The sequence below is a fragment of the Pezoporus flaviventris genome, unplaced genomic scaffold (genome assembly GCF_033815535.1).
Source record: "Pezoporus flaviventris isolate CSIRO_AGI_PZ_B2104156 unplaced genomic scaffold, CSIRO_AGI_Pfla_v1 ptg000002l, whole genome shotgun sequence".
In the NCBI taxonomy this organism is placed as follows: domain Eukaryota; kingdom Metazoa; phylum Chordata; class Aves; order Psittaciformes; family Psittacidae; genus Pezoporus; species Pezoporus flaviventris.
In genome coordinates this window covers 55398783-55412558 of record NW_026892550.1, presented here as the reverse complement: position 1 = coordinate 55412558, position 13776 = coordinate 55398783, and the positions used below count along the sequence as shown (strand labels likewise).

The 13776-nt window shown below is 42.0% G+C and overlaps 1 protein-coding gene across 21 annotated transcripts in view; it reads left to right on the top strand.

Annotated features, from left to right (window-relative positions):
- The window catches only part of ADGRL3 (adhesion G protein-coupled receptor L3), a 522648-nt gene that overhangs the window by 494169 nt on the left and 14703 nt on the right, over positions 1-13776 (top strand). For 12 of the 21 annotated variants that reach the window (XM_061479312.1, XM_061479199.1, XM_061479213.1 and 9 more), the window contains one exon: positions 12793-12921. The exons of 7 other annotated variants lie outside the window; for them this stretch is intronic. In XM_061479312.1, the coding sequence (XP_061335296.1) occupies positions 12793-12921 (129 nt within the window). Of the gene's footprint in view, positions 1-10850; positions 10925-12792; positions 12922-13776 lie in introns of all 21 variants that reach the window. 2 more of the 21 variants (XR_009747735.1, XR_009747736.1) reach the window with 1 other exon arrangement.

Genomic DNA, 13776 nt, shown 5'->3' with positions numbered 1-13776 from the left:
GGTCCATCCATCAAATTGATGTCTCTTCAATTTAGAGACAAGGATGTCGTGTGGGACAGTGTTGATGCTTTGCACAAGTCCAAGTAGATGATGTCAAGTGCTCTACCCCTGTCCGTCAGTTTCATAGCCCCATCATAGAAGGCCACCAAATTGGTCAGGCAGGATTTCCCCTTAGTGCTGACTGCCACCAAGCACCTTGGTGGACCTTTTTCACAATCACAGGTAATTCCTTGCACTCCTACTCCACAGCCCTGCCCAATTTTTTCCCACTGTGGGTCTGGCTGGGTGTTTCTGCCGTCTATTTCACGTCCACCCTGTTCTCTGCATCTTTTCCCAGAGCTGAAAATCTGCAAGGGTGTAGAAGCTGAACCAAGCTGATTACCTCGTGAATAGAAAAAAGAAGTCTCCCTTTGCCTATAGGGTGTTTGGTGTAAAGTGGTCTTGATAAAGTCGCTCAGATGCAGTGCTGAAGAACTGGACCACAAGGGATGGATGTAGGATGGACTGTTTGCTAAAACACTATTTTGAAGGCTGAAAAGTAGAAGGTACAAAGAGAAAGCAACAGACAATTTTCCTTTGTGTTAGGCTCATGAGGGAAATGTGGAAAAGATGACTGCTTAGTTGTAGCAGCAGTCTTGGTACTTAAGCTAAGGACAGTTTTGGAAAAGAGCTAGCGATTAAAAGCAGTTAACAGCATTACTGTTATTCTAGTTCTGCTGTGCTTTGGTAATTTAATCATGGACCTGTGCTGTACCTGTGGATGGAGGCAGCAAGGGAAAACAGGGTGTCTCTCAGAATGGTGATAATGGCAAGAGTTGATTGCAAGGGACCACTGTAAGCATGAGCACTGCTGGTTCTGATGGTGCAGCACAGGCCTGAGCTTTGAGTATGTCCAAGTGGCCACCTCAGGAACATGAGGGACAGGTTTGTTGGCACCTTCAGACCATGATTGTCAAAAGCGCTCAGCTGAGACAGCCTTGTAAGCAAGCAGTAATAGCAGAAACAGCAATGTGACTTCAGCCTATTTTTAAGTGAGAGATAATACAGTAATTACTGTCTTTCGATGTGAGACAACTGGGAGAGAAAAAAGAAATCATCATGAGCTATATGGTACTTTGTTAGTCTTCAGGTTTTCAAGTTGGGGCAGGGTGTGATATTTTTTTCCAGAGAAAAAAATGGAAGTTATCTGTTAAAGAAAGGAGTGTTCCTGGTTTTGTTGGGGCTTGGGAGCAGCAGAAACAAAGAAAGTTTGTCACTAGTATGAGGCAGTGCTTTGTTATAGGAAAATGCACTGATAGAGCTATGTATAGCCATTCAAGTTAACAGATAAGGGAACATTATCTTAATTTGTGGTGAAGCTTACTGTGTCTTAATGTTTGGGGTTTTAGGGTTTTTTTTTCCTCTTTGAGGAGATAAAGAGACTAGGACTAAAGCCACCAGATTTCTTTGAAAATAGAAACTACTCCAGAATTCTGTTGCCTTGTGCCTCAAGTGCTGTACTCCCACTGTAATGCTCAGAGTCATGGCTTGCAAACTGGACAGCAAGTTTAATAGTTTATTCCATTAGCAGTCTTGCTATACAAACAGGAGTATGTGTGCCTCTTGTCTTGGCTATGCACATATATGCTCTATGTCCCATCACACCCAAAGTACTGCAGATCATCCCCACCATGCTCAACCACAGAAGCCTCCTGGAGGGACCTTCTTGTCTGAAGGACGAGAAACAGCAGGGAGCTGTAAGAGCAGCTTACTCCCTCTGTTTAATGAGGGAGAAGAGTTGGGAGCTGAGGGGAAATCAAGCACAAGCCATGCCCTCACTAATGGGATGTGGTCCCACAGTAGCTTAAGCCAGCAAACAGAGCTGGATGCTGGTTGCAGGGTCCATCCACAGCCGCAGACAAGATAAAGAGATGAACCATGTCTAGGGTCCAGCTCAGAGCAGTAGGAGATGTTGGCAGAGACAGGGCTGGAAAATGGGTTATAATCCAGGTCCAAGCTCCACCCAGGAGACAGACACAAGGCAAGGACTGGGTGCTCAGGACCAAGCAGGGGTTGTAGGTCCCCAGGGGTTCATCAGGGCTATTAAGGCCTATCACGGGTCATCATGATCCCAACAGCTGATGCAGGATTGGAGCCTAGGACCTCTGGCAGTTCTTACTACAGGACAGTGAGTCTTAAATATGAATTCATCCTTGTGGCCCTGAGGGTCTGTTCATGAGGGGGCCTGCCTTTGCCAGTAAACCCCATCATAAAGTTATCACAGAGCTCTAAGATCCCCAGTATTGGCACAACAGATATTATTCCTGGTTAGGAAAGCCATATTCATTCCCTGTTTGTTCCCATGCAAATGAGCTGAAATGGGAAATGGAAATGGGGATATAGTTTGCCCCTGCCACTTGCTTTTTCCTTCCCAAATGCACAAGTGCCATTGCACACCTCAGCTTCTAAGTAGCATTCCAGAATAAATACTTGATTTCCCTTTGCTTTATTATTTCTCCCTTGCGTTTTTATATCAACCACAAAGATTTAATCTGAAACGTACACAGGAAAAAGGGAAATTATTGCTACTGTTTTCAGAGATAATCAGTTTAATGTCAAATTCATGTGGATTTCTTCATAATGAACGGAACAAATTGAGCTCAAATTCAAACAGTGGGAATCTGAGTCAGAGAGGAAAATTAAAATGAAGAACATTAATATCCTGATTTCTAACCCAACCGAGACCTGATTGTTTCCTAAATGAAATCTTCCCTCAAATTCCTCCCACCCACTCAAAAATATAATTAAGCTGTGATTTCCAGGCTGAAATTGTATCTGTGCTGTTAACTCAGCAGGAACAACTGTGTGTGTTGCAGGAAGGGTGGGTGAAGTTTTAAATTATCTTCAGGTGGCCATATTATCTTACATTTTCAGGAAGCAGTTATTTAGAAAACACGGTAGAAGGTGAAATTCCTCCTTTGGTAGAAGACTGCCACTCCAGAAGATGGGAGCTGCAGGTTAGTGCTGAAGCAGTGCAGTGAGTCAGGTTTGGGTCACTCTCCCCAAATCTTCCCTTAGGGCTCAGAGACAGGGGCTGCATCTCGATATTGCAAGATGAAGATGCTTTGGTTTAGCTCTCTGCAGGGGTGGTGGGTGTCATGATCTGGACTTAACTTGGCAATACATCCGTGAAAATGGGGTACAGTTTGGTGTGACTAAAAGGACAGACAAGCAGAGGAGGTGAAAAGAGAAAGAAAAGGAAAGAACAAAATGGAAAAAGTAAAATCAAGTCAAGATTCCCCTGGGAATCTCAAACCCCGTCCCTGGTACACTTCAAAGAGTGATTGCTGCTCATTATAGCCCATTTGTGATGCTGACCCTTTGCTGCCAATAACTAGGTAAAGCAGAAAGCAGGTGGAAATTTGGACCATGGAAGTGCTACCATTGTCATGTGTCAGTCTTTCTTAAGGTGCTTGTTCAGTCATTGATGGATTGATATGACCAGTCAGATTTCTGCTGAATTTATGTTGCATATAAAACAAATAAACAAGCAGCCAATATCTGGGAGAGGTGGAAACGCCTCTACTCATCTAGATAAGATATTCAAAGGGCGCCATCAACTGATCTATCACAATCTGTCTAAACACTTCTTACCAGCTTTGAGTAACACCTATGGCTCTTGTGGTTTAAAGATATTGAATAGTAAATATTTTCTCTGTTTTCCTTCCATTTGTTTTGGTTTTATAGTTCCAGCAAACAGTGCCCCAGTTTCTCTTGTGATGTCAGTCAGTTTTTGTGTCATGTCTTTCAGAGATGGTTTTAGGGTGTGAGGATTTTTCCATTTTAGCTTTGCAAGTTTTGGCTGTGCAAGTTGGGAGATGGCGTTAGTGATGACCACTGACATTTTTAAACATGTTTTCAAGTTTGTCAGATCACTTTTTTTTCTTATATTCTTGTTCCTGCTGTGGTACTGGGTTTGGTACTGTGCGGGGTTAGTGCAACATACTCCAAGGTGCCTGCAGTTGGCTGTTTCCTTCAGACGCTTTGCTCTTGTGGGTACCATCACTGTGTGACTGCATATGTGGTGTGGAGCAAGCGGTGTGTCTGTTTAAATCTGAGTTCCTCCTGGAGATGCTTTAAATCCTTTGTGGTCTATTTTCAGAAAAAGTGAGTTTTGGACAATAAATGCAGAGGACTTCTCAAAGTTGAGCCCGTGGCTCCTATAAGGGCAGCAGCCTGTGGACATCCAGAGACCATCATATGCCAATATGCAAATCTTGTTTCTTCATCATCATTGCTTTAAATCTATGATCTAAATCTAAGACACAGCACTTTCCCCCAGAACCTATACTTTTGAAGACTGCTGAGAGGTGTTGATGTTTAACACTGTCCTTGCTACCATTGCAAAGTCACTAGGGGCAAGGTGTTGCATGAACCTGAGGGATGTAGCAATCTCTGCTTCAAGCATCTCCTTTCCCAGTGGCAAGCAAAGCATTCAGTCCTGAGAAATTTAGTTTTTGTTTCAAGGAATTCAGTCCTGGAACCTGCAGGCCTCCGGTTTAGCCACAAACAGCAAGAGCAATGCCAATTTCCTCAGGCCTCTAGAGTACATTTAGAAGTTTGGTTTCTATTCCATTTCAGTCCAGGCTGCCTCTTTAGAGGGTGATAATAGTTTTTAGAGGTAAGTGCCTCCTATATGTTTAGTGGAAATCAGTGGTCGAGAAGTAGGGTAGGAGTCCCTGGCAGCATCTGTGTGGCATCATCCAGAGCTAGCATGCAGGCTATTTTCTAGCATCTCCTTCAGTCACAGTTTCTTGAATGCTGTGGCTTCTGCTCTTTACCAGGGAGATCAGTGTTCAAGAGTGCTTGCTGTCCCAGCACCACAGATGCTTGTAGCAGTGCTCACAACATTAGGGAGAGCCTGCAGAAGAAGTAGTGTGGACAATTTATATCAGAACTTTGAAATTTCCACTTTACCAAATGCAGGAGGTTGTTCCTTCCACTCTCCATCTCACCACCACTGGCATTTTCCTGATGAAGCTATTTGAATTCATCCACCATGCCCTTCTGCTTCTTCTGTTCCCTCTTGTAACCCTACAGACTACACATATTCTCCCCTAACCCTATGGATACCCCTTCCTGGGGTCACTTGTCCAGATGGAGGGCATATTTGGAGGGAATAGTCCACATGCAATTGCACATGATCAGCTGTGAGGGATCGCTGTTTGCAATCCATAAATATTTGCAACCATCTTAAGCAGCTTCTGGTTTGGCTAAATATCAACATCTAGCCTCAAAATGGGCCATCCTGATAATCACATGTGAAGTAGAGAGAAATTTCAGGGGGATGACAGCAGAGTATTTTCTGTTTGTAAGGGAAATTCAGCAGCCTTTTTCTTTTTCTTTTTCCTTACTTTTTTTTTTTCTTAAATCAGCCATACATTTGATGCCAGGAAAATTACAATTTTCTGCATTGAGGATCAAAACTTAGGGAATTTAATTCCTATTTTTGCCTACATGCAAAATGAATCCCATTGTCGATTGTCTTCTAGTTTATTTTGCCTCTCTGCAGACTAGAACTGAGTTAGCTGAGATTTGTTGCAGCGATTTCAGTGAGTGACGTGACATTCTTCCTTTGGGAGATATTATGAACTGGCTTTGATTTTAGGATTGACAGCCATATAATTGGAAGTTCAGTCATTAGGTGGATCAGATTTAAAGAAGAAAAGTAAGGGCAAGGCAATTTCTGAAATCAGAGCAGGCTTTGGGGAGTATTAGATCCAGCAGAGTATTGCTGCAGAGCAATTGTAATATGATGACTGTGAAGGAGGAAGAAAGAAGGCATGGCTGCTTGTATAGATTCCTATTAAGTATGGTCTGATTTCTACCAGAGGCAGAGCTCTCCACATCTTGGATAAAAGATCTAATGAGAAATAAACATAAGCAGAAAAAATTAGGGATCATGCATGTTTGTATAGTGAAGGTACTGTGAGATATAAATCCTTGGAAGGGGGTAGTGTTGGTAAAAAGAAATATCACATCCTGGGCCAATGTTTCTGCTCCAGGCAGTTGAGAGGGAATCAGTGAGTAGGCAAATATTTATAAATTGGTGTAGACTAGCTGTGTGTTTTGAACGTAGTTTTTAGATTGTAATCCAGAGAGGTTTGTCATCTGAAATCATTGCAGAAAAAAGGAAGGAAAAAAGGGGCAAAGAAATTCTTTCCCTCCCCTGTCTCTACATAAAAGCATGGAGTGTTTCATTTGGCAGAAGATAGCCCAGAGCTTAACAACCTCATTTGCTGAAACTCCATTTCACTGAAGTCAGTATTAATAGCTTCTCAATGAATAGATTAGATGCTGCAAGTGACAACAAACCTATTTGAAAGAAATTTAATAGGGAGGTTTATTGAAGTTTATTAACTGAATCCTGTTGGCTATTATAGGAACACAGCTCAATAAATCTAAGTGTCAGAGCATTTGTTGGAGGGAACTAGGAAAAGATCTGAAAATACCTGTTGTCCTCCAGCAAATATGTGTGATTTCACTTTTCATAATTGAATTGATTGTTGAAATAAATTGCAAGTGAACATGGAAGACCAGAATTTTTTAAATGCTTGAAAACTCTGCGTGTAACACAGAAAAGGACACTGTAAGGAAAATCACAAAGAACATTAGAGCTTAGACTCCTACAAACCTACTTTGAATGTATTTTCTTTCCCTGGGAGTAAAGTGAATAAGTAAGCTAATGCTAAGTGATACACAGAACCAGACAGAATATGCAAACTGAAATCAGGGCAGAGGGGCTTCTCCAGTAACATTTGAGTTCAGATGGGTTATTTGTTAGAGTAAGGCAGCATGTGTTGTGGAGTTTTTTTAACGGACACTTAAGAGAGAATTCGTTGCTAACCATACCATTGATGTCTGAGCTAAACTGTATTCCTTGATAGACATCACAGTACCTTTAGGGAATGGTCCATGTTCTCTCTGGCTGTAGCTTGTCTCTGCAGGGTGGTCTGAATTCAAGTATATGAAGCGTGAGAAGCTGAGGGACTTGATTTATGATGGCTGTGAACAGCAAGATAAGTTGGGTGATTCGGGAAGAAGAGCAGGCAGGAGTATAGCACTGTGCCCTATTCCTGTGAGAAGAGAGCTGCATGCTTGGCAAAATGGGGAGAAGACACATAGATGAAGGTTGACCGAAAACACAGCAGTACATGCTTTTGGTATTGGTTGTTTCTTCTGAAAGCAAAAAAAAAAAAAAAAAGCAAAAAAAATCACACCGACACCTACATTTTGGGACTGCTGGGTCAGAGGCAATAAAATATTTTGTTGCAACTCAGATGTGCTTTTTCTAAGTGATTTATTTTTATTTCTACTCTAGTGAAAAGATGACATCATATGAAAAAGTCAAAGTCAGCTTTCCTACAGATAGTGCCCTAACCAGCGAAAACATTTCATTTGGAAAATACTGATTTTTGTATGGACATTTTTAAAGCATTCAGCTGATTCACTAGTCCATTCAGTGTAACATGTTAGCTGGTTTGGTCCCCTTTCTCAGCAAAACTGTACATCTAGCACATCCGCTGGGAAATAGGGCAAATTTCCTCATCCTCAGTGAGTTTCCACCTTGCTAAAATGCATGTAGCAGGATAGAGCTAATTTTGGCATACAATTGCAAAGACCCAAATTCAAAGAAGAGGATACACGAGGATGTTATTACCTATGTGGACAGATGATGCCAGCTAAAGGAGCACTGCTCAAGCCATTTCAGCCTGGTAGAGCCAGACTAAATGACATCATTTTTCAGAAGGTCTGGAGGAGCAGTTGGATCCATTTCCCACCTTGTTCAGTAGACCATGCAGATGATTCAAGTTAACCTAAATGCCTTTGTGTGGCTTTGTCAGCCAACTGCCCACAAAAGATTAATTGCATTTTTTTCCTGAATGATGTAGTCCAGGGTCTGGCAACATGTGCTTGTCATCATCATTTTTATCATTTGCTTTCAGTGAGTGGATAAATCACACTTTTGTTTAACAAGGTGCAGTTTTCCCTTACAGTCATAATAGCAAATTCTCCCAAAAATTATTTCTATGTTCAGTGTTGTCCTGCATCAAGGACATCAATTTCTGTGTTAGAAAGAGAAGAAAAAGGTACCATTTGGTTGCATGCTGTCATTAAAACTATGCCTACTTTCACAGGCACACAAAGCAGCTAACTGTAGTTATCTGAATCTTCTCTGTGTGGTTACAGTAATGGTCAAAATGTGGGATTTTTGTTTTCTTTGCCGTGATTGGTTTCCCTGTCAGATTTTCTCAGTTTGCAAGTCAGAAGTGCAACTCTCTAGATCTTCCCCTGAGATCCTATGCATCCTGAGGATGCACAGGCTTCTCATAGCCTTTCAAACCCAGTAAGAAAGGACAGATCTTTGGTAACTGGATCATGAGGATCCCCTGTGCTGTGAAAGGGACAGGATGATATGCATGTTACCCAGCTAATACTTGCCTTCTGTTAAAGCATCGTTTCTTTCTCCTCATGATCACAATCTGTAAATCCTTCACTTGAGGAAATCCAGCATCAGGAAACCTTGAACTGAGCACTGGCATTGCCAGAAACCTAAATTTGAATGTAATTTTGGGTATCAGAGCTGGCCTGGTAGCTGTGGTTAAATATCAGGGGAAACAAGGGGACTTGAAACTGTAATTATACTGGTGTGCTTGTAGGGAATATTTTTTTATAACTGTGATTTCTTCTCTTAAATGTTTGCTGGTTGTGATGATCTCATCACACAGAAGAAGGAGATGCCCAGGTGAACCTGTGGGTCTGAAGCCTCAATTTTTTTCCAGCTCCAAATTCATGCTCCCACATGTACACAACACGATAGGGATGTAGAAATGGAGAGCATTTGCTGTCAGGAGGGTATCTTCAACTAGCAGAACCGAAGGTGTTTCAACACAGCCAAATTGAAGGCAGTCATCCTAACTAAAGCAAATAGAGTGGTGGCTGTGTGCTGAGCTCAGATGCTTCAGGAGGTGGAAAAGGAAGGATTTGTGTTGGGAGTATTATTGCTGAAATATAGGGAATCAAGGATGCCACAGGGTTGTGAGATTTGCTGGGATAAATATGTGTCTCACCACAGATGCTGAGAGCCAAAGATCCAGCCATAAGTGAATAAATAAAAATAAGTGATGAACAACTGCTGCTTGCTGAGGATATCAAGCACATCACCAGCACTGAGCCAGGCAGCTGCCAAGGGTCACATCTTGAGAGTACTCTGCTGGAGAGGAGATTCAGGGTAGTTGATGGGCACCTGCAGTGCTGCTCTTTCTGCTTTTTGGGTCCTCAGATACCTATTTACCCTTGGATTCAGAACTTGAGCATCCAGCCTTTGCTGCACCCCCACATGTGGGACTGCAGGATACACCTCTCTTCTTTCTCATGTGGTATTTTGGGAAAGCATGCTGCTTTGATCCCATGCTTGCTTTACTGGGTTTGTGTTGGCTGTTTATTACCAATGCCGTTTCATGCAAAGAGAGTCATAGTCTGGTAGTCTACCTGCTCCTTCTGCTTATGCCTCGTCTGCAGACCTAATCTGCTCATCCTAATAATCCTGTTGGTTGCTATAGCAATGATAAAATGTTATGAAAAAGGCAGAATAATTCTTAAGTGGATGGCTGGTGTTTTTTCTCCCTCCTGGGAAGGAGAAACCCAATAATGGAGATTTGTTTGGTGTGTTACTGTTTTACCTAAAGCTTTAACTGTAGGCTTTTTGGAGCCTGAATGCAGTCCTTCTCTCTCAGCATCCTTTGAGCCTGGGAATGTTGCAGCTCCAAAGCAGTTAGGGAAGAGCAAGGACCCAAATTAATGAAAACAAGGTACATATCCTTTTGGTTTTAAGATGCCAAAGGTAATATTTATTGTGACCTGAAAAGAGTGTGAAGTTTGCCATGGCCACCCCACCATAATGGGAACGTGCTGCAGAGCGCTTAGGGTCCTGTTTGGTTTCTGAAAGTATGGAAAGATATCTGAATATGTTAGCTGTGGGTTTGGTTTGAGTTTGCATCAGGAGAATTACTCAGCACTACCATCAAAAGTGGTATTTTGATAATTAAATTTAAAAATTTTAACACCCTTAGCAATCCAGAGAGAAGGCAGCAGAAGATGCCGTGCTTTTGCTTAGTAGCTGCATATAGGAATGAGTGACTGTTTAGTTCTACCAAGCCTCCTCTTTTACATACCTGAGAGAGCAAAAAATTACTTACTCTGTATTTCCAACTTTTTTTCCAAGTTTATAGTCAGGATCATATATCTGTGAAAAAAAGTTGTCAGAAACAGTTTAGTTTCTAACAGCCAGAAAGAGCCAGCTTTGTGCGAATTTCAAAGCCCATCACCCTGGTGAACATGGGCAAGCAAAGCATTAAGTGCTGACACAGATTGGTCCCTTCTCCTCTCTTGTCTTGCTGTGAAAGCATTTCCTATGTGAAACAGCTCAACCTGCCCAGCTGTGGTAGAATCAGCTTGTTCCCGCCTGCTAGGGATCACTATACAAGATCAGGCCAGGGATATATTGAGTGAGATGCTCTTTCTGGCAGTTGCCATTTAAAAATGCCTCAAGCTAAAGCATTCAGGACCATGTGGGCAGGTATATTCTTCTCCATATTAAATCTCAAAGGGACTTAGTTGGAGATTGGGTTAAATCTCAAATGGAAGGATTATATCACTTCTGAATTTATGGCTGATATTAACTCTGGACATTCCTGTTACCTGAATAAAAGTGAGTCCCTTTTTGAATCTTTTATAACCTGGCTTGATTAAAACCTATTAGTTAAATTCAAGTTTGCCTAGTTAAGCATTCATATAATGTTTTCTTACAGGAGACAGCTTTGTTTCCTTATTTCCAAACACAGCAGCTCATCTTGCTTTCCATCAGCATAAACAAAAATATCAGGTGAGAGAAAACAAGTCTTTTTTTCCCAGCTGCATGTATTGAGGAGCCTCCCTGGCATGCAGCCCCCATACAGTACGGCCTTCTATTTTGTCCTGTGCTCAAAAGCCTGATTAAGTGATCCAGTAAGGCCATATGCCTGGGGCTGAGAAAGGCTGGGGGAGGATGAGGGAGAGGCAGGAGAGCAGTTTACCCTCTCCTCTGCCTGCACAGACATGGAGAAACACCATCCCAGGAAATGGAACCAGGCCAACATTCAAGCACCACCGGAGGCAGCTCCAGAGGCCTCCATCTAGCCTTAGGTTTGGCCAGATTATTTTGTTGTTTTTTTTTAAATAATTAGTAGGTGTGAGCTTTCAGAGAGCTTGTCACTAAGGGGATTTGTACCATCCAGAGACCCTTGGGGCTTATATATCCTCAGCAACTCCATTCAAGGCAAACAAATGGAGTTTGCCTTGAAATAAAAATCAGGTAATGAGTTGCAGAGAAGAGATTGTACCCAGACTCCCACATGCCTTGGAAAGACTGAGTGCCATTCCACAGGGCCACCTCTACCCCTAAAAGAGGTAAATAGGGTCTCCAGACCACAGCCATTGGTGAAGGCATCCCTGCCAGGATTGCTGCATATGGGGACTGGCTTTTTTGGTTGGTTGTTTGGGCTGAGGATATAAGGCGTTAGTGACAGCCAGGTATCATGAGCCCTCTGACACCCCTGTGGTGACTATCTCTAGTTGCCCTGCCAAAGACTTACTTTCCTGGTGGAAAGTTTTTGTCTTAACAGTTTAACACTGGAGGTAAAAGCCATGGTGTGCCCTTAAGTATTGCTGCTCTAGGTCTCTACAAATGATAGTGGGAATGGTCTTGGTTTTTGATTCGGTCATCTCTTTGGTTCCCAGAGGAGATTTGGAGCAAAGGCTTAATGGGTCATGTAAAAGGTGGGGAGAAGGCTTTCCTTCATGGGTTGATGCTTGCAAAGGAATCAAGGTATGTCTTGGCAGCCACCTGCCAAGCTGTGATGATCCTGAAAAACACAAGTCCAAAGGCTGCAGCTCCAAGGGATAAACTGAAGCAGGAGGACAACTGCTGGCTGAGTGCTTGGAAATGACAGCAGAGAGGTCGAGGAGTGGGGAAACAGGGTGGTTACAGGGAAATGGAGAGTCTTCAAATGTGTGTGGCTGCTCTTGCTCCTGTTCAAAGTGCCTGATAGAGCGGTGGCACTCTTGCCTTCAAGGATGGATTTGAGTGTTTGTGGATCTGCTTGATGGTGATACCTGAGCAGTAGCTGAAGTGAAACTTGTCCTCTTAAACATGAAAATATGCTACCCTCTGATAAGTGCCAAGAGCCTTCAGAGCGTCTGCATTCTCCATCTTTTCTTTTTAATTCTGCTTTTTGACTGTAGATATGTTGCAAAGGGCCAATATAAGTTATCCTAGCCAATAGTGGGAGTCGAATGTGCTGGTTTCTGTTAGTCATTATTTTTTCTCATTCATCTGGCACTTTGCAGAGAGTTTTTGCCCCCACATTGTGTAGGCTGCTGTCTTACTTTCTTTTTTTGTAGCAAGCATGTGAGCATAGCCTTGCTTACACTCCAAGCAACTGAGGAACCACCATAAATGTAGCTTATCTGCTTTCTAATACATTTTCTTTTGCATTGGTTTGGATTTGTGCATTGTCAGTAACATCTGTTCTGCTTTAGTGGCATACAGTTTTCCAAGTCTAATTAGCTGGCTGCTTGTAATCAGGACTATTTCAACTGTTGTCATTCTGAATGTTCTTTTTCCCTTTTTTTTAATACCACATTTGCCTGATTGACCGTTTTTGTTGTTTTGTTTTGTTTTTTTTTCTCTTTCTTTCTATTGGGCTGCTCCAGGAGCCATGGCTAATCATCTTATAACCAATGCTCTGCTTCGTCCTCATGGCACTAACAACCCTTATAATACATTGCTCGGGGAAACGGCGGTCTATAACAACCCTTCTGTCAGCATGTACAACGCACAAGGTGTGCTGGAGTTTCTCTCTAATTTTTCTAGTGAGAATTCCATTTTCTGTGGCTTCTTTTGGCCCATTTCTTTCTTTTTTTTCCTTCCTTTTTTTTTTTCCCTCCCCATGCACACACACTGTTGTTTTGTTTTGGTTTTTTTTTTTTTGGAACTGGGCACAAAAAAAGATCCCCTCCCCTTCTTTTCATTTCGATGCATCTTTCCGTATTTTGGAGGCTTTTTTTCCATGAGCAATCAAATTCACTTTGAGAGACCCTCGTCAGTTCTACTCAAAGAATTCATAGTGGTTTTGATTTTGTTTTTTGGGTTTTTTTTCCCTCAATCTCCTCTCTTTTGTGTTGTTTTGGTCTTGTGTGTGTATTTTCTTGGATGTATCCATTCCACTCTTTGTTATCAGCACATTTCCCTGTTAAACCATTCATTTCAGAAACAGGAACACCTTTGAAGGTAAGTGAAGCTAAAATGGCCTTTGCCACCAAAGCTACTCTCATTTGAAATGGCATAAAGAAATGTGGTCAGCTGCACACTGGCTTGTACAGGAAAAAAAAAAAAAAAGCAAAATAAAGCAAAACTGCCCTTGCTCTCTAAGAAAAATAATAGCTGAAGTGAGAAACATGGGTCACCTCCAAAGAGCAGAGCTTAGTTATTGTAAGAAATATTTTGCCGTTTGCATTAATACATTTTATATGTGCTACTAGAAAGAAATTTAAAAAAAAAGGAAGAGAGTAGAAGAGACAGAGGGAGACTAGAAGCTCTTGCATATCTTCCTTTCAGCAATGGAAAATAAACAGAGTCAGTTGTAGCTAATGCAGGTTTCTGTTGTAGAAATCAGTCTCTTGTCACCTACATGTTTG